Raw genomic sequence first — 13,192 nt, 5'->3', positions numbered from 1 at the left:
TGAAGCACTAGGTAGCAAATTTAATTTATGTTGTGTTCTTTTTACTGTTTACTCACCCCTTCCTTAAACTGTGCAGTCAGGCTGAGAAACTCCTGGGAAGCTGGGTCTCGCAAAGTCTCGTTGAATCGGCTTCTGATGACAATCTGGCCGAACAGGAAGCGGCCAACTGTTTTGAAAAGACGGAAATACCTTGCAATGCTTACATGTAAACGTTACAATAAAGATGTTTGTTCAACAACCCACTTAGTGTTTGATACTCTTATACGTGTTCATTTTAGGAAAGGAATTACACGTTAAGATTGTAGTGTTAATGGTATACAGGCTTTTCACATCCTAAATTCAAACCATCGAGCAACAAACCATATATGAGGTTTCATCTAATAAGTATCTTACTGAAAACACGTATCTCGTTTATATTGTCAAATGTAGTGAAGTAAACAAATGGGCGTACCATTACAGAGACTGTTAAAGACACCCTTTTCTACTTGTTTCAGTCTCGTGAAGTTCGTAGCGACGCTGACGGCTGTGGTCGTTCCTACCAATCTCTCCAGCTGTCCCCGCAACGGGCCTCCTCCAACCCCGATGCCGAACACCGCAACTCCGTTCTGGGCAGCTTTTTGGGCCACCATTCTGTTTCCGCTGGCGGTGAAATTGTCGCTCACCAAAAGAACAAGAACCTACAGAAATACGAGTGATCATTGTTCTTGTTTACATCGCATACATGGGCACAGGCAGGTACACATACATGACGGACAGGCAGGATTGGTCTGTAAAATCTAATTCACTTAAAACAGGTGTTCAATACCTTGGGAGTGCCCACTCTGGATTTTGACCGGAACCCGTTCTGCAGGACGTAAATCGTGCTCGAGGTCAGTTTGGTTTCGCCTCCGAGCAGAGCCATGGACCTGACTTGCCGCTGTATGTCAGCACTGAAAAGTGAAGACAATAAACGATTAGTAAAAGGACAAACAACTAAGTACTTCGAATGAAAGCTCATCTGTGTTGGTAGAATCCATAGTTATAGAGTTCAAGCTGCAGGGCCAATCAACTAGATTCCGTCTTCACGCCACTTTTGGTGCGTTCCTGACGTCGTCACGCTTCCGCCTACTTCCGGAGAGTCAGCGAGTGCATCATTCATCTGACGAAGGTTGACGAGTTCGACCAAAAATTTATGGTGAGTTATATTTCTTTGTGTTGGAACAAACTTGAACTCAACTCTTACTAGTACTTACATGTAGCATTTTCAAGCAGGCTATGACAGCCAACCACCAGCAAGATCATGATAGTTATCTCAAAAACAAGACTACTAAATTCTGTATGCGACACCTGTACAACTTTCCCAAGAATGCCTCCAGATTGTGGTCGTTAACGACCCTTATAAAAATGGCATGTACCTTTCGGAGTAGGCACCAAGAGGAACGACCTGACGGACGACATTGCTGAACTGATACACCCCTATCTGGAAGTGGTCCGGCCCGATCGTTAGGGCACCCATCACTGACGCGATGAAACGCTGGACCCAGGGGAAGCCGTCCTGACCTACTGCGTCTGACGACTCGACCAGGAACACCAAGTCCACCACGTTCCGACAGCTTGGTGCTAGGGAAACATCGGGAAGAGACAGATTTCACTAAGAAATCAATATAGTTCTAACGCATCAACTTTGAGACATACACAAACACAAGACTAAGAACTATAAATGTCAAAAAATGCCCCGCCACCACTTTCTTTCAAGTTAACCATTATTGAATATCAATCTGCGGTAATCAAATACATGTATCTAGATCTCCTCTTCCTGTCACTGCATGCAACAACATCAAAGCCAGCAGACAAAGTCACCTTAAACATTACCTTGAGATACCAAAATCACCAGTTACTCGTACTCACGGACAGCTTCGAAGGTGCAGTGTGTGGGGTCTACGGTGAGACTTCCGATCTCCCCCGCGCGCACACACGAACAGATGGCCTGCTCCGCAGAGGTGACCGAGGTGGCACCAAGAGTCAGCCCCACAATACTGACAGGTTTCTTCTCGCTTGAACTTTTGGAGGAAGGAAGAGGCAGCAAATTATGTGCAAGTATTAGGTAAGCATCGTACACATGTCACAAAGCTACAGTCATATTTTACCAAGATTTGTGTTTGCAAATTAAAATCGCAAAATTTGTCTTTGAAATTTGAGACATCTCACCTTCGTCTGAAGTCATAGAATTCCACTGACTGAACTCCGATAACACGAGTAAGCGCCATCCTTACCTGCAGATACAGGTAAAGGAATAAAATGTTATCATCATCTATTTTAAAAATAAAGAACAACTCAACATCATCTCTCAAAGCTATAACGCTTCATAATCTGATGGTTTACGTCGTACGATTTTGATGTCGCACGATTTTGAAGAAGACTGTCACAGAACCAACCGCCGACAAACTTTCATGTAACAAGACAGCTGAATTTTGAGGGACAAATGCATGACTATCGATACCCCAAGAATGCATTCAATTTAGGATCGCACCATGATTTCACGGTGTATGTGTCCGGCTCCTTGCATTGCATGTCATTGACAGTTAACAAAACATACATGCTTCCGGACCTTTGAAATGTTTAAAGAAGGACCGTGCTCTTACCGCAGATTCCACAAGGCCAATGAGAACTCTAGACTCCGGTGACGTCAGGTCGTCCAGGCTGTCGTTATACCTCTGCTCCAGGATGAATGAAGTGTACATGCGGAAGGCACCTGCATTTGGAATATCATATATATATGTTATGTTGGAAAAATTATTAATGGTATGAACTTGCTCAAAGCAAACTCTGGTAAGGCTGTGGTTACTTGGCCTAGTGCATGGATGTGTGACAGGCACGTTAAGTGTAATTTGGTGCAATGGAAGCCATCCATTGTAAACCATACCACGTGGCGTAAATATCCATGGCCAAAGTCTACATCATCGCGTGAAAGCTGGTGAGCGTGCTTACCAAACTCTGCCGTGTCGGACGCCACCGCCAGACGCCCCAGCGTGCCGTTGTTCTCCATGTGATCTTCGAACACCTGGCGGGTCGCGTTCATGGCAAACACCGGCACAGAAAGCTCGACTCCGAACAGAACCTGTCCACAACGAAGGATTTGCATTTCGAACATTTGGATCTGTAAAATGTCTCACGGTAGTGATAATATCACGAGTTGAAAAAACAGAGCTTTTGGCGGTGTTACAACAATAAATCAAAGAGATATAAACATCGGAGCAACGTTGTCAAAATGGTATATTCCCCTCTGATATAGTTTTACAGAAACAATAATAATAACTAGTACTTATACATCTAACTACGACTGTTGTACATACCCTTCCGAGTGGTTTGGGAGTCGGTGTGAGCACACGAGCCGGACACTGGTCCCAGTATCCAGATCCCGGCACTACCGTCAGCGAGCCAAGCTTCCCTGTCTCCGTCATATTCAGGAACAACCTCTGTGCCTCGTCGATCGTCGTGTCATTTATAGTCAACTTCACCACCATTTGTAAGCGCTGTCTTTGTGTTGGTTTCTCAGGAATGATGGAGACATTCCCACATTGGTTCCAGTACCCGGACCGTGGCACCACGCGCAGAGAGCGCAGCCGTCCCTCATTGGTGTTGTTGAGGAACAGCTCTCGCGCTTCGGCGTGAGCGGACCGAGTCATGTTCAAATGAACGCCGACCCGAACCCGCTGACTGCGCGGCCCGGATGGTGGCCTGTAGGAATGGCTCACGCACTGGTCCCAGTATCCAGACTCCGGCACCACGTCGAGTGAACCCAGTCTACCTGCCACTACCCCGTTCTGGAATACGCTCTGCGCCTCCCCGACCGCAGAGGTAGCCAGACTTAGCCGCACTCCGACTCGAATCCGCTGGTTCTCCGATGTGTTGGAGGGAGGGCGGTACGGACACTGGCCCCAGACCCCGGATCCGTTCTTCACTTTCAAGGAGCCCAGCCGCCCTTCTCTCGTGGCGTTCAGGAACACTCTTCGCGCTTCATCGATGGAGGAGCGGGTGAGGTTTAGTCTCACTCCGATCTTTAGCTGCTGGACCCTTGAAACGGAGCGATATGCAGCCGCTTAGAATTCAGAACCTAAACAATAATGCTTATAGCGCGATTACATTCTTCAAGAGCCGTCGTACGATTTTAAAGTTTTGGTTTTATCTAAGGAATCGATAGTCGGCAATGATCGACCCAAGACAGCCTTAGGCCACACCGACTTAATTTTATGGCTGACATCCTCTGAAGACCACCTAACTAGTGTGCGCGGGCGAATAAAGAATTCCGGCCAAAAAAATGCTACTAAACCACAGAAACACAAAGCTGCTATTGTGAATTTGCGGCAGTACATAGCGTCGTATACGACAAGCCGCCCCATGCTGGCCTTTTGTGGAATTTATGAGTCGGCACTGTACGTATGTACTGAGTTCTTGAGTCGTGGAGCTTCGGTATAGCCTGGGTGACATCCTCCGTTACAACCGGCTCTGTATTGTCGCTAACTACCTTGGAGTACCCAGGCCAGAGCCTCGGGGAACGTGATTTTTTTTTTTGAGAACAGGCGAAAATCAATGCGCGCGCGGATGTCATCCATAAACTTAAGGCAGTGTGGCCTTATTTGTAATAAGACAGTTTAATTGTGTCTGCGACACATGTATGACAATGTCAGTTGCGATTGTATATCTCGAGACGAATGTGACCGGGTCCATGGTCAATAACGGTATGTTGCATTTGAGTCTTACGTAAGATTCCCACTACGTGCGGTCAATCTACTTTCTCAAGTTTGAGCATGTTTGCCCCATTTCCTGTGACTAACCTTTCCACCATTCTGTCAATCTTCCCCACCCACGATCTGTCTAAATACTCAGCCTGACAAGCAAACCCACAGCCAAGTCACCAAAAACATTACTTCTGTACCTGAAAATAACAAAACTTGGCCTACCTGGAACTGTTGGTGCATCCAGAGGTTGTTTTCGAAGCTTCAGTTGGTGGTAGGGCGGGAGCAGCGACGTTCCTCTTGAACCTGACTCTGACTCCGCTCGGCAAGATGAAGTCAGGGATATCAACGGCTGAGGACAAATGTTACCAAACATGTCAGTTGTAGGGCTCGTCATATTTTCACGCAACTATCTGAGCGGTCACATTCGTCATAGAATGACAAATTGTATACCAGGATGAAACAAATGTATCCGATGTTTTGTGTTGTCACGTTTGGGGATTTGCCAGTTCGAAGTATACTTCTAAACTCTCAACTGCGCCACCCAGCGACGTTCCTTCACATAGCAAGAGCCATCGTGTCCTAAACTTTAGAATCTTTTTCTCATCCAATTTTGAAATAATATAATCCACCAACGTCAACAAATTACCTACAAGCGAGGAAGAAGATAATATTATGGTCAATTTGAAGAACTTTCAGCTGATCATGAGGTCTTAATTCTACAATCTTTATGTGACTGCATCATGTTGCCCAGGACATCGTTTCTTCCGTGTACCATAGATGGCTTCTGATGTCAGCCTACGTTTAAAAGCTTTAATGGTCGCGTGGGATAGTAACAATTGTAGTGCGTGTGTTGTCATTTCTACAGCATATTACTCAGGCCTTTCTACAGCCATTACTCAAGCCATGAGTAAGCTTCTATTACCCTACATTTCATGAAGACAACTGCTGGACACAAGGGGTCGTCTTTTACCCTAGTTACTCCCTAGCTTCGGGCTAAGGCGGCGACGGGTCTTACACAAATCAAAGGCCAAAGGTTGAAAAGTTTGCAACATACGTCATTCTAAACCTGCGATCAAAGCTGCAACAAAAACTACTACTTCTGCTACAACAACAACAACTACTACTACTACTATTAATACTAGTACAACTCCTACTACATGGCCATATGCTTTTTTGTCCCTAGTGGCGATAGACTGCTCAAATAGTAGTTCAACTAATAGTAGCATGGCAATTATCAGTTCGACAAATGAGATAACCGCTGTCCGTCAAATATTTTTGCATTTGTATATTTCTCTTTTTTGCGTTTCTACGTTTTGACACAGGTTGGCGGGGCTGTAGGACTGGCCTATAGCCGTTTATCGTCGATGCAGTTAAGGAGTTATATATATTGGGGCGTAATTACAGTACTGTTCAAACTGCTGTAACAGCGGAGCCGGTTTCACCACGTAATTAAGTACGCGAGGAAAGGGACATGCCAAAAAAGATCATTAGCGCCCAAAAGCCTCGCATGACTGGACAGTAAGTGGTGCTGAAACTGAGCAGATAATCAATAAGCTCGAGACAAACGCTAATGTTATAACCAGTATTTCCCACCAAGATTGACACATACATGTAACAACAAGCATTCACTACCAAAGTCTATGATTCCAAACGAAGTTAAATAGTTTGGAACTTAAGCTGGTGTGTTACGCTGAAGGGCGGTTATACCGGCTATACAGATACAGAAACATTTGTTCACTGATCCGAGTATATGCATGCGTCGCGCATCAAAATTATATTACAAAAAATGCCGACAACGCCTCTGTATAAGTAAACAACAGATGGCTAGCTTTAAGTTAGTACAAAGATTACATTTAATTTGTAGGGCATCAGAAACGCTGTATTAGTAAAATGCAGACGCTTTCTTAATGTGATGTAATGTGCATTTTACGTCGAATGCTCTTGAAGTAGTAAATAAACTTATCAGCAGCACCTTCATTTATGTAAGTACACATAATAACGATGCATACAATTAAACATGAAATTATATAATGCAGCGTTCCTTCATGAGACTTAACATAAGTGTTGTTTACCCCACTGGTGATGTGTTTCAGTTGACATAGTAGGTAATAGTTACGGACATGTGCTAATAATGTGAAAACGTTATGTGATAACGTAACCTGCAGATGTATAATTCTTAAACGTACTAACCAAAATCACCGCCTAAGTCCCAGTGCACTTCGGCAACGCCCAGTCCAACTGTTGGCTCCAGAACTGACAGCAGAACCATCCATGAAATCCACAACGGAACGCACGTCAAACGTGCTTTAGCCATCTCAGATGGTGTCCTATACTCTCCTACGATGTATCAACACTCAAACTACAAGCAGATCGCCTTTCTCATAGTTTAAACGTTGTCGGTTGTAAGAAGGACACGAAAATGAGTGTTCACCCAGTGGGTGACTAGGGGAGGTAAGGGTTAGGTGGTACCTGTCCTATAGCCGAAGGGTATACTCTAGACAAGTGGGCATTGTAACCAATGGGCGTTGTTTTCAGTGATGCATGTGTCAAGCTGGGCAACAGTGCATTGAAAAAAATGCTACAATTGCTATTGATTTCTTTTTATACAGAAGATACCTTCATGCTCTGTTTGCTTCACAACTTCTTACTTTCTTTAATCCCCTTTGGGATCCCTAACAGTTGAATGGCCAGTAAAAGCTGGGATATCATGTCAATCAATTTTCTTTGATATGCAAATGAGTACTCCTAGTAACTAGTAAATAACCTGTATCTGCTAAAACCTTAGTGACCTCTTGACCCATGTATAAAACGTACAGATGAAAAGAAAATTGACTTCTGCATGTAATACCCAAGTGTCAAACCTATATGTGTCATGTATCCTTTTCCCTCCTACTGCAAAATAAATTCACCATGGAAGTAAAAGAATTTACTAGTACAGTATTATATAATCACACTGAGACATGCATGTACATATAGATATCTGTATGAACTATGTGTGAGCAGTAGGAACCACCTGCCTGTGCATAAGTGAACTCTGGGAATGAAGAAGCTCACGAAATATCATTACTCAGTTACAATGTTCTGTTTTATTCTCTGGGGGTTGTGCTTATGAAGTGTCTATAACATGTCTTCTTTGATCCCAACTGATAAACAACCCGGTTCAAGGAATCACACACAAGAAGTACTGATCCATTATGTTCGAGTATCAATGTGTACACGTAGTCTTGACTGTGGACATGTTCTGAACACGACAGCTTTTGTGAGTATTTTCCAACACATACATTAAAAATGTAGTCCACCCCTAGCTCATTACTTTATTTCCAACAAACCCTGATTTGATGGTATACATTAGAATTTGATAACAACTATAATAAGAAGCATAGAAAAAATTCTCTTCTCCACAGAACTTTTCTCAGGCTGGAAAGATGTTACATTCCCTGTAGGTGTAGGTTGAGTTGAAAGAGAGGACATGCTGCTGCCTTGTGTTATATTAGAGTGACGGCGGCTGAGCTGCACTGCCCTGGGTATCCTCCTGAAGGGCCTTGGCCATGAAGACTTTGCCAAAACTATGGGCTGCATAGTCGGTGATCTAAAAAAACAAATGGCAACATCACATTGTGAGAAAGGAACTACAGTTATTATACAAACATTATAATATGAATACATGCCATAGATTGCAGAAATATATCAGAAAATGTACATTAGTGTAGAATGCCTTTTTTTCCATCTTAATGTGCATCAGTACAACTCAGCTGAAAATGTAGTCCTGAGTCAATGGCCTGAACCAAGCCTTCCAAAGTCAAAGATAGGCAAGTCTCGGGCCTAGTCTAGCACTCTCGCGAGATTAGGCCACTCCGTGAACAAGATGGACTGATAGCCATCGAAAATTTGGAGGTTAGTATCCTTATCCTTCCAAAGTTGTCACTGATGAAAGAATTCACTAGGAACAAAGATATAGAATAATAAAATAACAAAAAATAGAATATATGTACTATGTACCTCTGTGTATTTAGTCATTTGTTAAACCTTCCTGACCTCTTAGACCTTAGTGAAGGCAAGTCAAGGTATACTGCTCAATAATTGTAACAGGTACAATGTAAGGCAATGTGTTGCATAAGATTACTAACTATCTAAACTGTTGAATAAAACTTCCAGATAATTACTTCATAAAAGCACAATCTACACTTGCATCAGTTTTGGAGTGTCCCAAGGATGTTATCCATACAGCCAATTCAGTGTGGCCTTGACATTGAAACATTAGACTGGAATGAGCATACCTGCTTGCAGTAACTTGCCAACTGTCCTGACAGCAGGAGCGCGTCCAGTCGGGGAGGAGGGGCAATGGGTTTGAAGATCTTGGTGATATCTTCCTCAGGCAACGGTGGTTCTCCCTTTGCCTGCCGGGCATTGTTCTCAAGTTGCTGAGGCAGGCAGAGAAGACAACAGTTAGCACAATTTTTGATGTAGTAACAATCAGTACAGTGAAGTAATCTATATGCAGTAGTACTAGTGAGTAGTAGTACTCAGTACATGCAGGTTAGGAGCAGGTACAGTTTAGAAATTACCTGGATGAACAACTCCAATTTCACCAGTACTAACATAACCAGTGTATGCAGGTGGTATTTTGAGCCATTGGTTAGTTTAAATCAGGTAAAATCCTTAAACCAACTATTTATTACAAATTAAGTGTTCTAACCCTTTTCTGCAAGTACTGATTCTTGGCTTGTGCCTGTTTGGCCAGGTTGCGCTGGTAGTTGTTGAACTTGGTTGTCTCCTGGTTCAGATCATCCACACAGTCCATCAGGCAGTGCAGTTGTCTGCTTAGGGAACCACTGTACAGGCAAAAAATAACAGGCACTAAACAAGTTAGTATCATAAAAAAAGTCATGCTTGTTACCAAAAGGGTGTTTATTTGTGTCTTCGTATATTCATGCAAAACTCAATTTTTCAGAGACCATAGGGGACAGGGTACTGGTCAGAAAAAATATAACAAAGATGAAGGTTATATTATCAAACTCCTAACAAATCCACAGGACCACTGGCCATATGTTCCATCCAAGAGAACATCCCTAACTTAAGGTTACGACAGTCGGGTGAGGAAAAAGGTGTAACATGTCTTTGTCAAAGGCAAACATTGGGATCTGCTAGGGATCTGAGCACCTGCCCTTAGCACAAAATTACCTTGCCAGAATGATTAAGAGACTGAAGGTTCAGGTATCAGAGGAAGGCTTCCGAGTTGCTAATGAATACAAGTACATATTTGTACAACTGTATACAGAATAACTGACTCTGACCTGGCAGCTAAGCTGAGGAAGTCACTCTCCTGTGTCCTGGGGGCCTTCTCTATCAGCTCACAGCACAGCACGTTGATCAGGTTGGAGTTCTTAATGACAACTGAGATCTCCTCAAACAGATTCTCATAGCCCAGACCGTGCTTCTTAAAGCTGTAAAAAATGTCAGGCATTAAGAAGATGGCAAAGTGACAGTTAACATTTACAAAGCCAAAGGCTATTGACCAAAAGTAATGAACTTGAAGGTGGATAACAAGTCAATGAATTATCATGTTGGCATCTTCCTCACTTAATCAAAAGGTTGGGAAAAACATATCTGTGAAATTTTAACCAAAACTATTATGCTGGCACTGAACACAACTTGACATAAGTATAATATGTCCTCCACCTCTCTGATGTGAACTCTCCTTCCTTGTATGCCTCCATGGCCATGGGGGACAGGCGAAATGCTCGTAAACACAGGGAGCCTCCTGCAGTCCTCTGTGGGTCTGGAACAGGAAAGCACATTACAAGTTTTACAACACAGAAGTCAGGAAGGAATACTAATTCACAGTGACCATGGACACATTGACATATACTAGTAGTCATGTGGCATTTGACATAACTTTCAATGAAACTGAAGATAACTTAAGGATTTTAACACCAATGTTACTTACCATAGACCAGAACCACAGACTCCTCTATGGCATGTTGGTAGTTGAACTGAGAGTCTAGCAGTGCTCTGTTGAGGAAGGCCCCGTGTACTGTGGACTGGTACCAGCCTACGTGGAGATGGTCAATGTTGACATGCCTCAGACTCCGCATCATCTCCATCTGGTACTGAACTGTGGATTACATCAAATCACATGGTAAATTCATTTATTTTTGCAGGGACATAATTTTGACATAGGACTCAGGAGTGGAAATGAGATTTTTACTGTCTTCTGGATCAAAACTATATATGTAGTGTTGCAGTCTTGGTGTCTTTTGTTCTTAATACAAATGTACCAACACAACTTCCCTAAACTTACAATCTCATCTGTCAATCAGTGTCATGTTGTTGGAAAACATATCAGTAATCATTTGAATATAGTTAATTAATTTACTTTTGCAGTGATTTTATTTTGTGGTAGTTGCAATGTATACTGATTCTGTAATACATTGGAAATGCATATTTGGAGTATTGTTGCTCTAAAACCACAAAATAAAACCACTGCAACGTTTCAAGAAGAAAAGTACACAGAAGACATATACTGTACATGCCTTCATCAAAGTCCTCATCTGTGCCATGTCGAGGGAAGGGGAAACAGTTGGTGATCTCCAGCTTGTCGTCCACCACCAGTCCCAGTAGTACCCCCTGTACCAGGTCTCCCACTGCCCCCTCCTCCTCACAGTGTTTAATGATCTTCAGCACAACCTGAAGAAATGAAGGGTTTTTACATGTTAACTATTTCAATATTTGATCTAGGGGGGGGGGGTACTTTTCTTCATACATTATTGTGGCTCCTGGCAATATGGTGACTACATACAAGTGGTGAGTAGTAGCCTGGTAGGCAAAAAGCAAGTGATACTTGGCTGACACTTGCATATCAATAATTTGTATGTACATGTAACGGTTACCTACCAATAAAAAATATTTGCATATGCCTACTAATAATTGATGTTAACAAAAATAGTAACCACTCATGTTGGCTGTAAACGATACTAGTATATTAGTAGTAACTCTAGCTCTAGGTGGCTAGTTACTGTAAGTCTCTTTAGATTTGCGGGGCCTAAAGTTTGCGGTTTCGGGAAAATGGCCATTTCGCGGTATTTTTAGATTCGCGATTTCTCCTTGGCTATTCAAAAAAGAATTTGTAAAATGCATTTTAAGAATAAAAGAAATAAAAGTTCGTATCCCGGCATTTATCTCCTAAAACGCGGCGCAAAAAAAATATTTCCTGCACCACGCAAGGCTGCCTGCATGCTCTGTCGGTATGCAAATATTGCATCACATGTCCGCATTACGCGTCTCTGATTGGTTGTTGCGTTGTGCCGGCAGTAATAATTTTCTTCCTTCGGAAATAGCTAAAGCGCTATTTTCCACAACTACACATCGACACTGTAGTGAAGAAATGCATAATGAAAAGAATCTTTCAGGAAAACATGTATTGCTATGCCAATTTATGGCGTATTCGGTGACATTTTGGCGTTCAATGAATGCGGAAGTGTACCAAGGTCACCTTCTTGTAGCCACGCTACGCTAGCGTTTATACCCATCAAAACAAGAAAAAAACTCCAGCAAAAGAGAACCAAGTAACATTTCCCAGGTACCAACAATTATAATTTATATTTTTCGCCAGAATATTTGTAGATATGCCCGATGTGCCCGCATTTTAGCGGTATGGCCGGCGCTCTACACGCGGGCGGTACGCGGTTGACACGGCCAGTGCTATCGCTATTCGGTGTCTCAGAATATAATTTTTTTTTTATAACAGTTTAACTTTAATAGTTTTGATACAGTACTCAACTACGTACATCTCCTAAGAATAAAGTTGATTTGCGGTGATTTGTGGATCGCGTGTTTCGCTTGAACTCGAAGTCCGTCGTGAATGCATGTGGGGAGGGGGGCACACTTACGCAAAACATATTCGCGGGGAAATAGATTCGCGGTACAAAGGTCCCCGCGAATTCCGCGAATCTAAATATACCGCGGAAATTTGTAGACTTACAGTACTCTGACAAATTATTCAGTATATTTGGCCGAGTTCTTCATTTCTTTTACAGCAAATTATCCATACAGGCCATAGAATCTGGTAGACTATCTACATGATCTACCATACAAATTATGTGGATTTGATTCGACGTAGTAAAGCTATTTAAGGGTACCAGGCGGGAATATGGAATATGGAAATACAGAATTATGCTCAGAATCGCGTCACATATGTGTTTCTGACATCCAAGACTGGACACATGCACCACATGTGGCATATGGAGTGATGTGGGAGGGGGGCTAACTCAAGCGAGGGAAACCACACTTTAGTTCACGAATAATGAATAAATAATTAGATCAGCAGTTTTCTGATTTCCTTAAAAGTATCTTCGAACTGAAATGAATAGTAAAAGAGACAAAACCAGCCCATACCAAGCCGTCAATCTGCACGAGTTTCACTTGCTCTCCCGCGACCGCCATCTTGGACACAAAGTGATGGTCATAAAACGAGT

General features: G+C 42.7%; 2 protein-coding genes across 2 annotated transcripts; both read right to left on the bottom strand.

The window, feature by feature from the left end:
* Nucleotides 1–41: 41 nt before the first annotated feature.
* LOC109485862 lies at nt 42–7,676 on the bottom strand. Its single transcript, XM_019789533.1, has 11 exons — nt 6,909–7,676; nt 4,941–5,067; nt 3,333–4,053; nt 2,968–3,097; nt 2,622–2,731; nt 2,188–2,252; nt 1,888–2,039; nt 1,395–1,599; nt 806–929; nt 452–677; nt 42–166 (listed from the first exon to the last, which is right to left on the bottom strand). Exons 1-11 carry the CDS (start codon nt 7,030–7,032, stop codon nt 42–44), a joined length of 2,109 nt encoding a protein of 702 aa, XP_019645092.1. The 5' UTR covers nt 7,033–7,676.
* Nucleotides 7,677–7,781: 105 nt separating this feature from the next.
* Nucleotides 7,782–13,177, bottom strand: LOC109485940 (eukaryotic translation initiation factor 3 subunit H-B-like). Its single transcript, XM_019789643.1, has 8 exons — nt 13,113–13,177; nt 11,252–11,405; nt 10,666–10,833; nt 10,398–10,497; nt 10,013–10,162; nt 9,415–9,550; nt 8,996–9,139; nt 7,782–8,307 (listed from the first exon to the last, which is right to left on the bottom strand). Exons 1-8 carry the CDS (start codon nt 13,158–13,160, stop codon nt 8,209–8,211), a joined length of 999 nt encoding a protein of 332 aa, XP_019645202.1. The 5' UTR covers nt 13,161–13,177; the 3' UTR covers nt 7,782–8,208.
* Nucleotides 13,178–13,192: the final 15 nt, after the last annotated feature.

Source organism: Branchiostoma belcheri, unplaced genomic scaffold (assembly GCF_001625305.1).
Source record: "Branchiostoma belcheri isolate BF01 breed outbred unplaced genomic scaffold, Haploidv18h27 scaffold79, whole genome shotgun sequence".
Classification (NCBI taxonomy): domain Eukaryota; kingdom Metazoa; phylum Chordata; class Leptocardii; order Amphioxiformes; family Branchiostomatidae; genus Branchiostoma; species Branchiostoma belcheri.
Note: the sequence above shows the minus strand (reverse complement) of the source record. Positions and strands in the feature narration are given on the sequence as shown.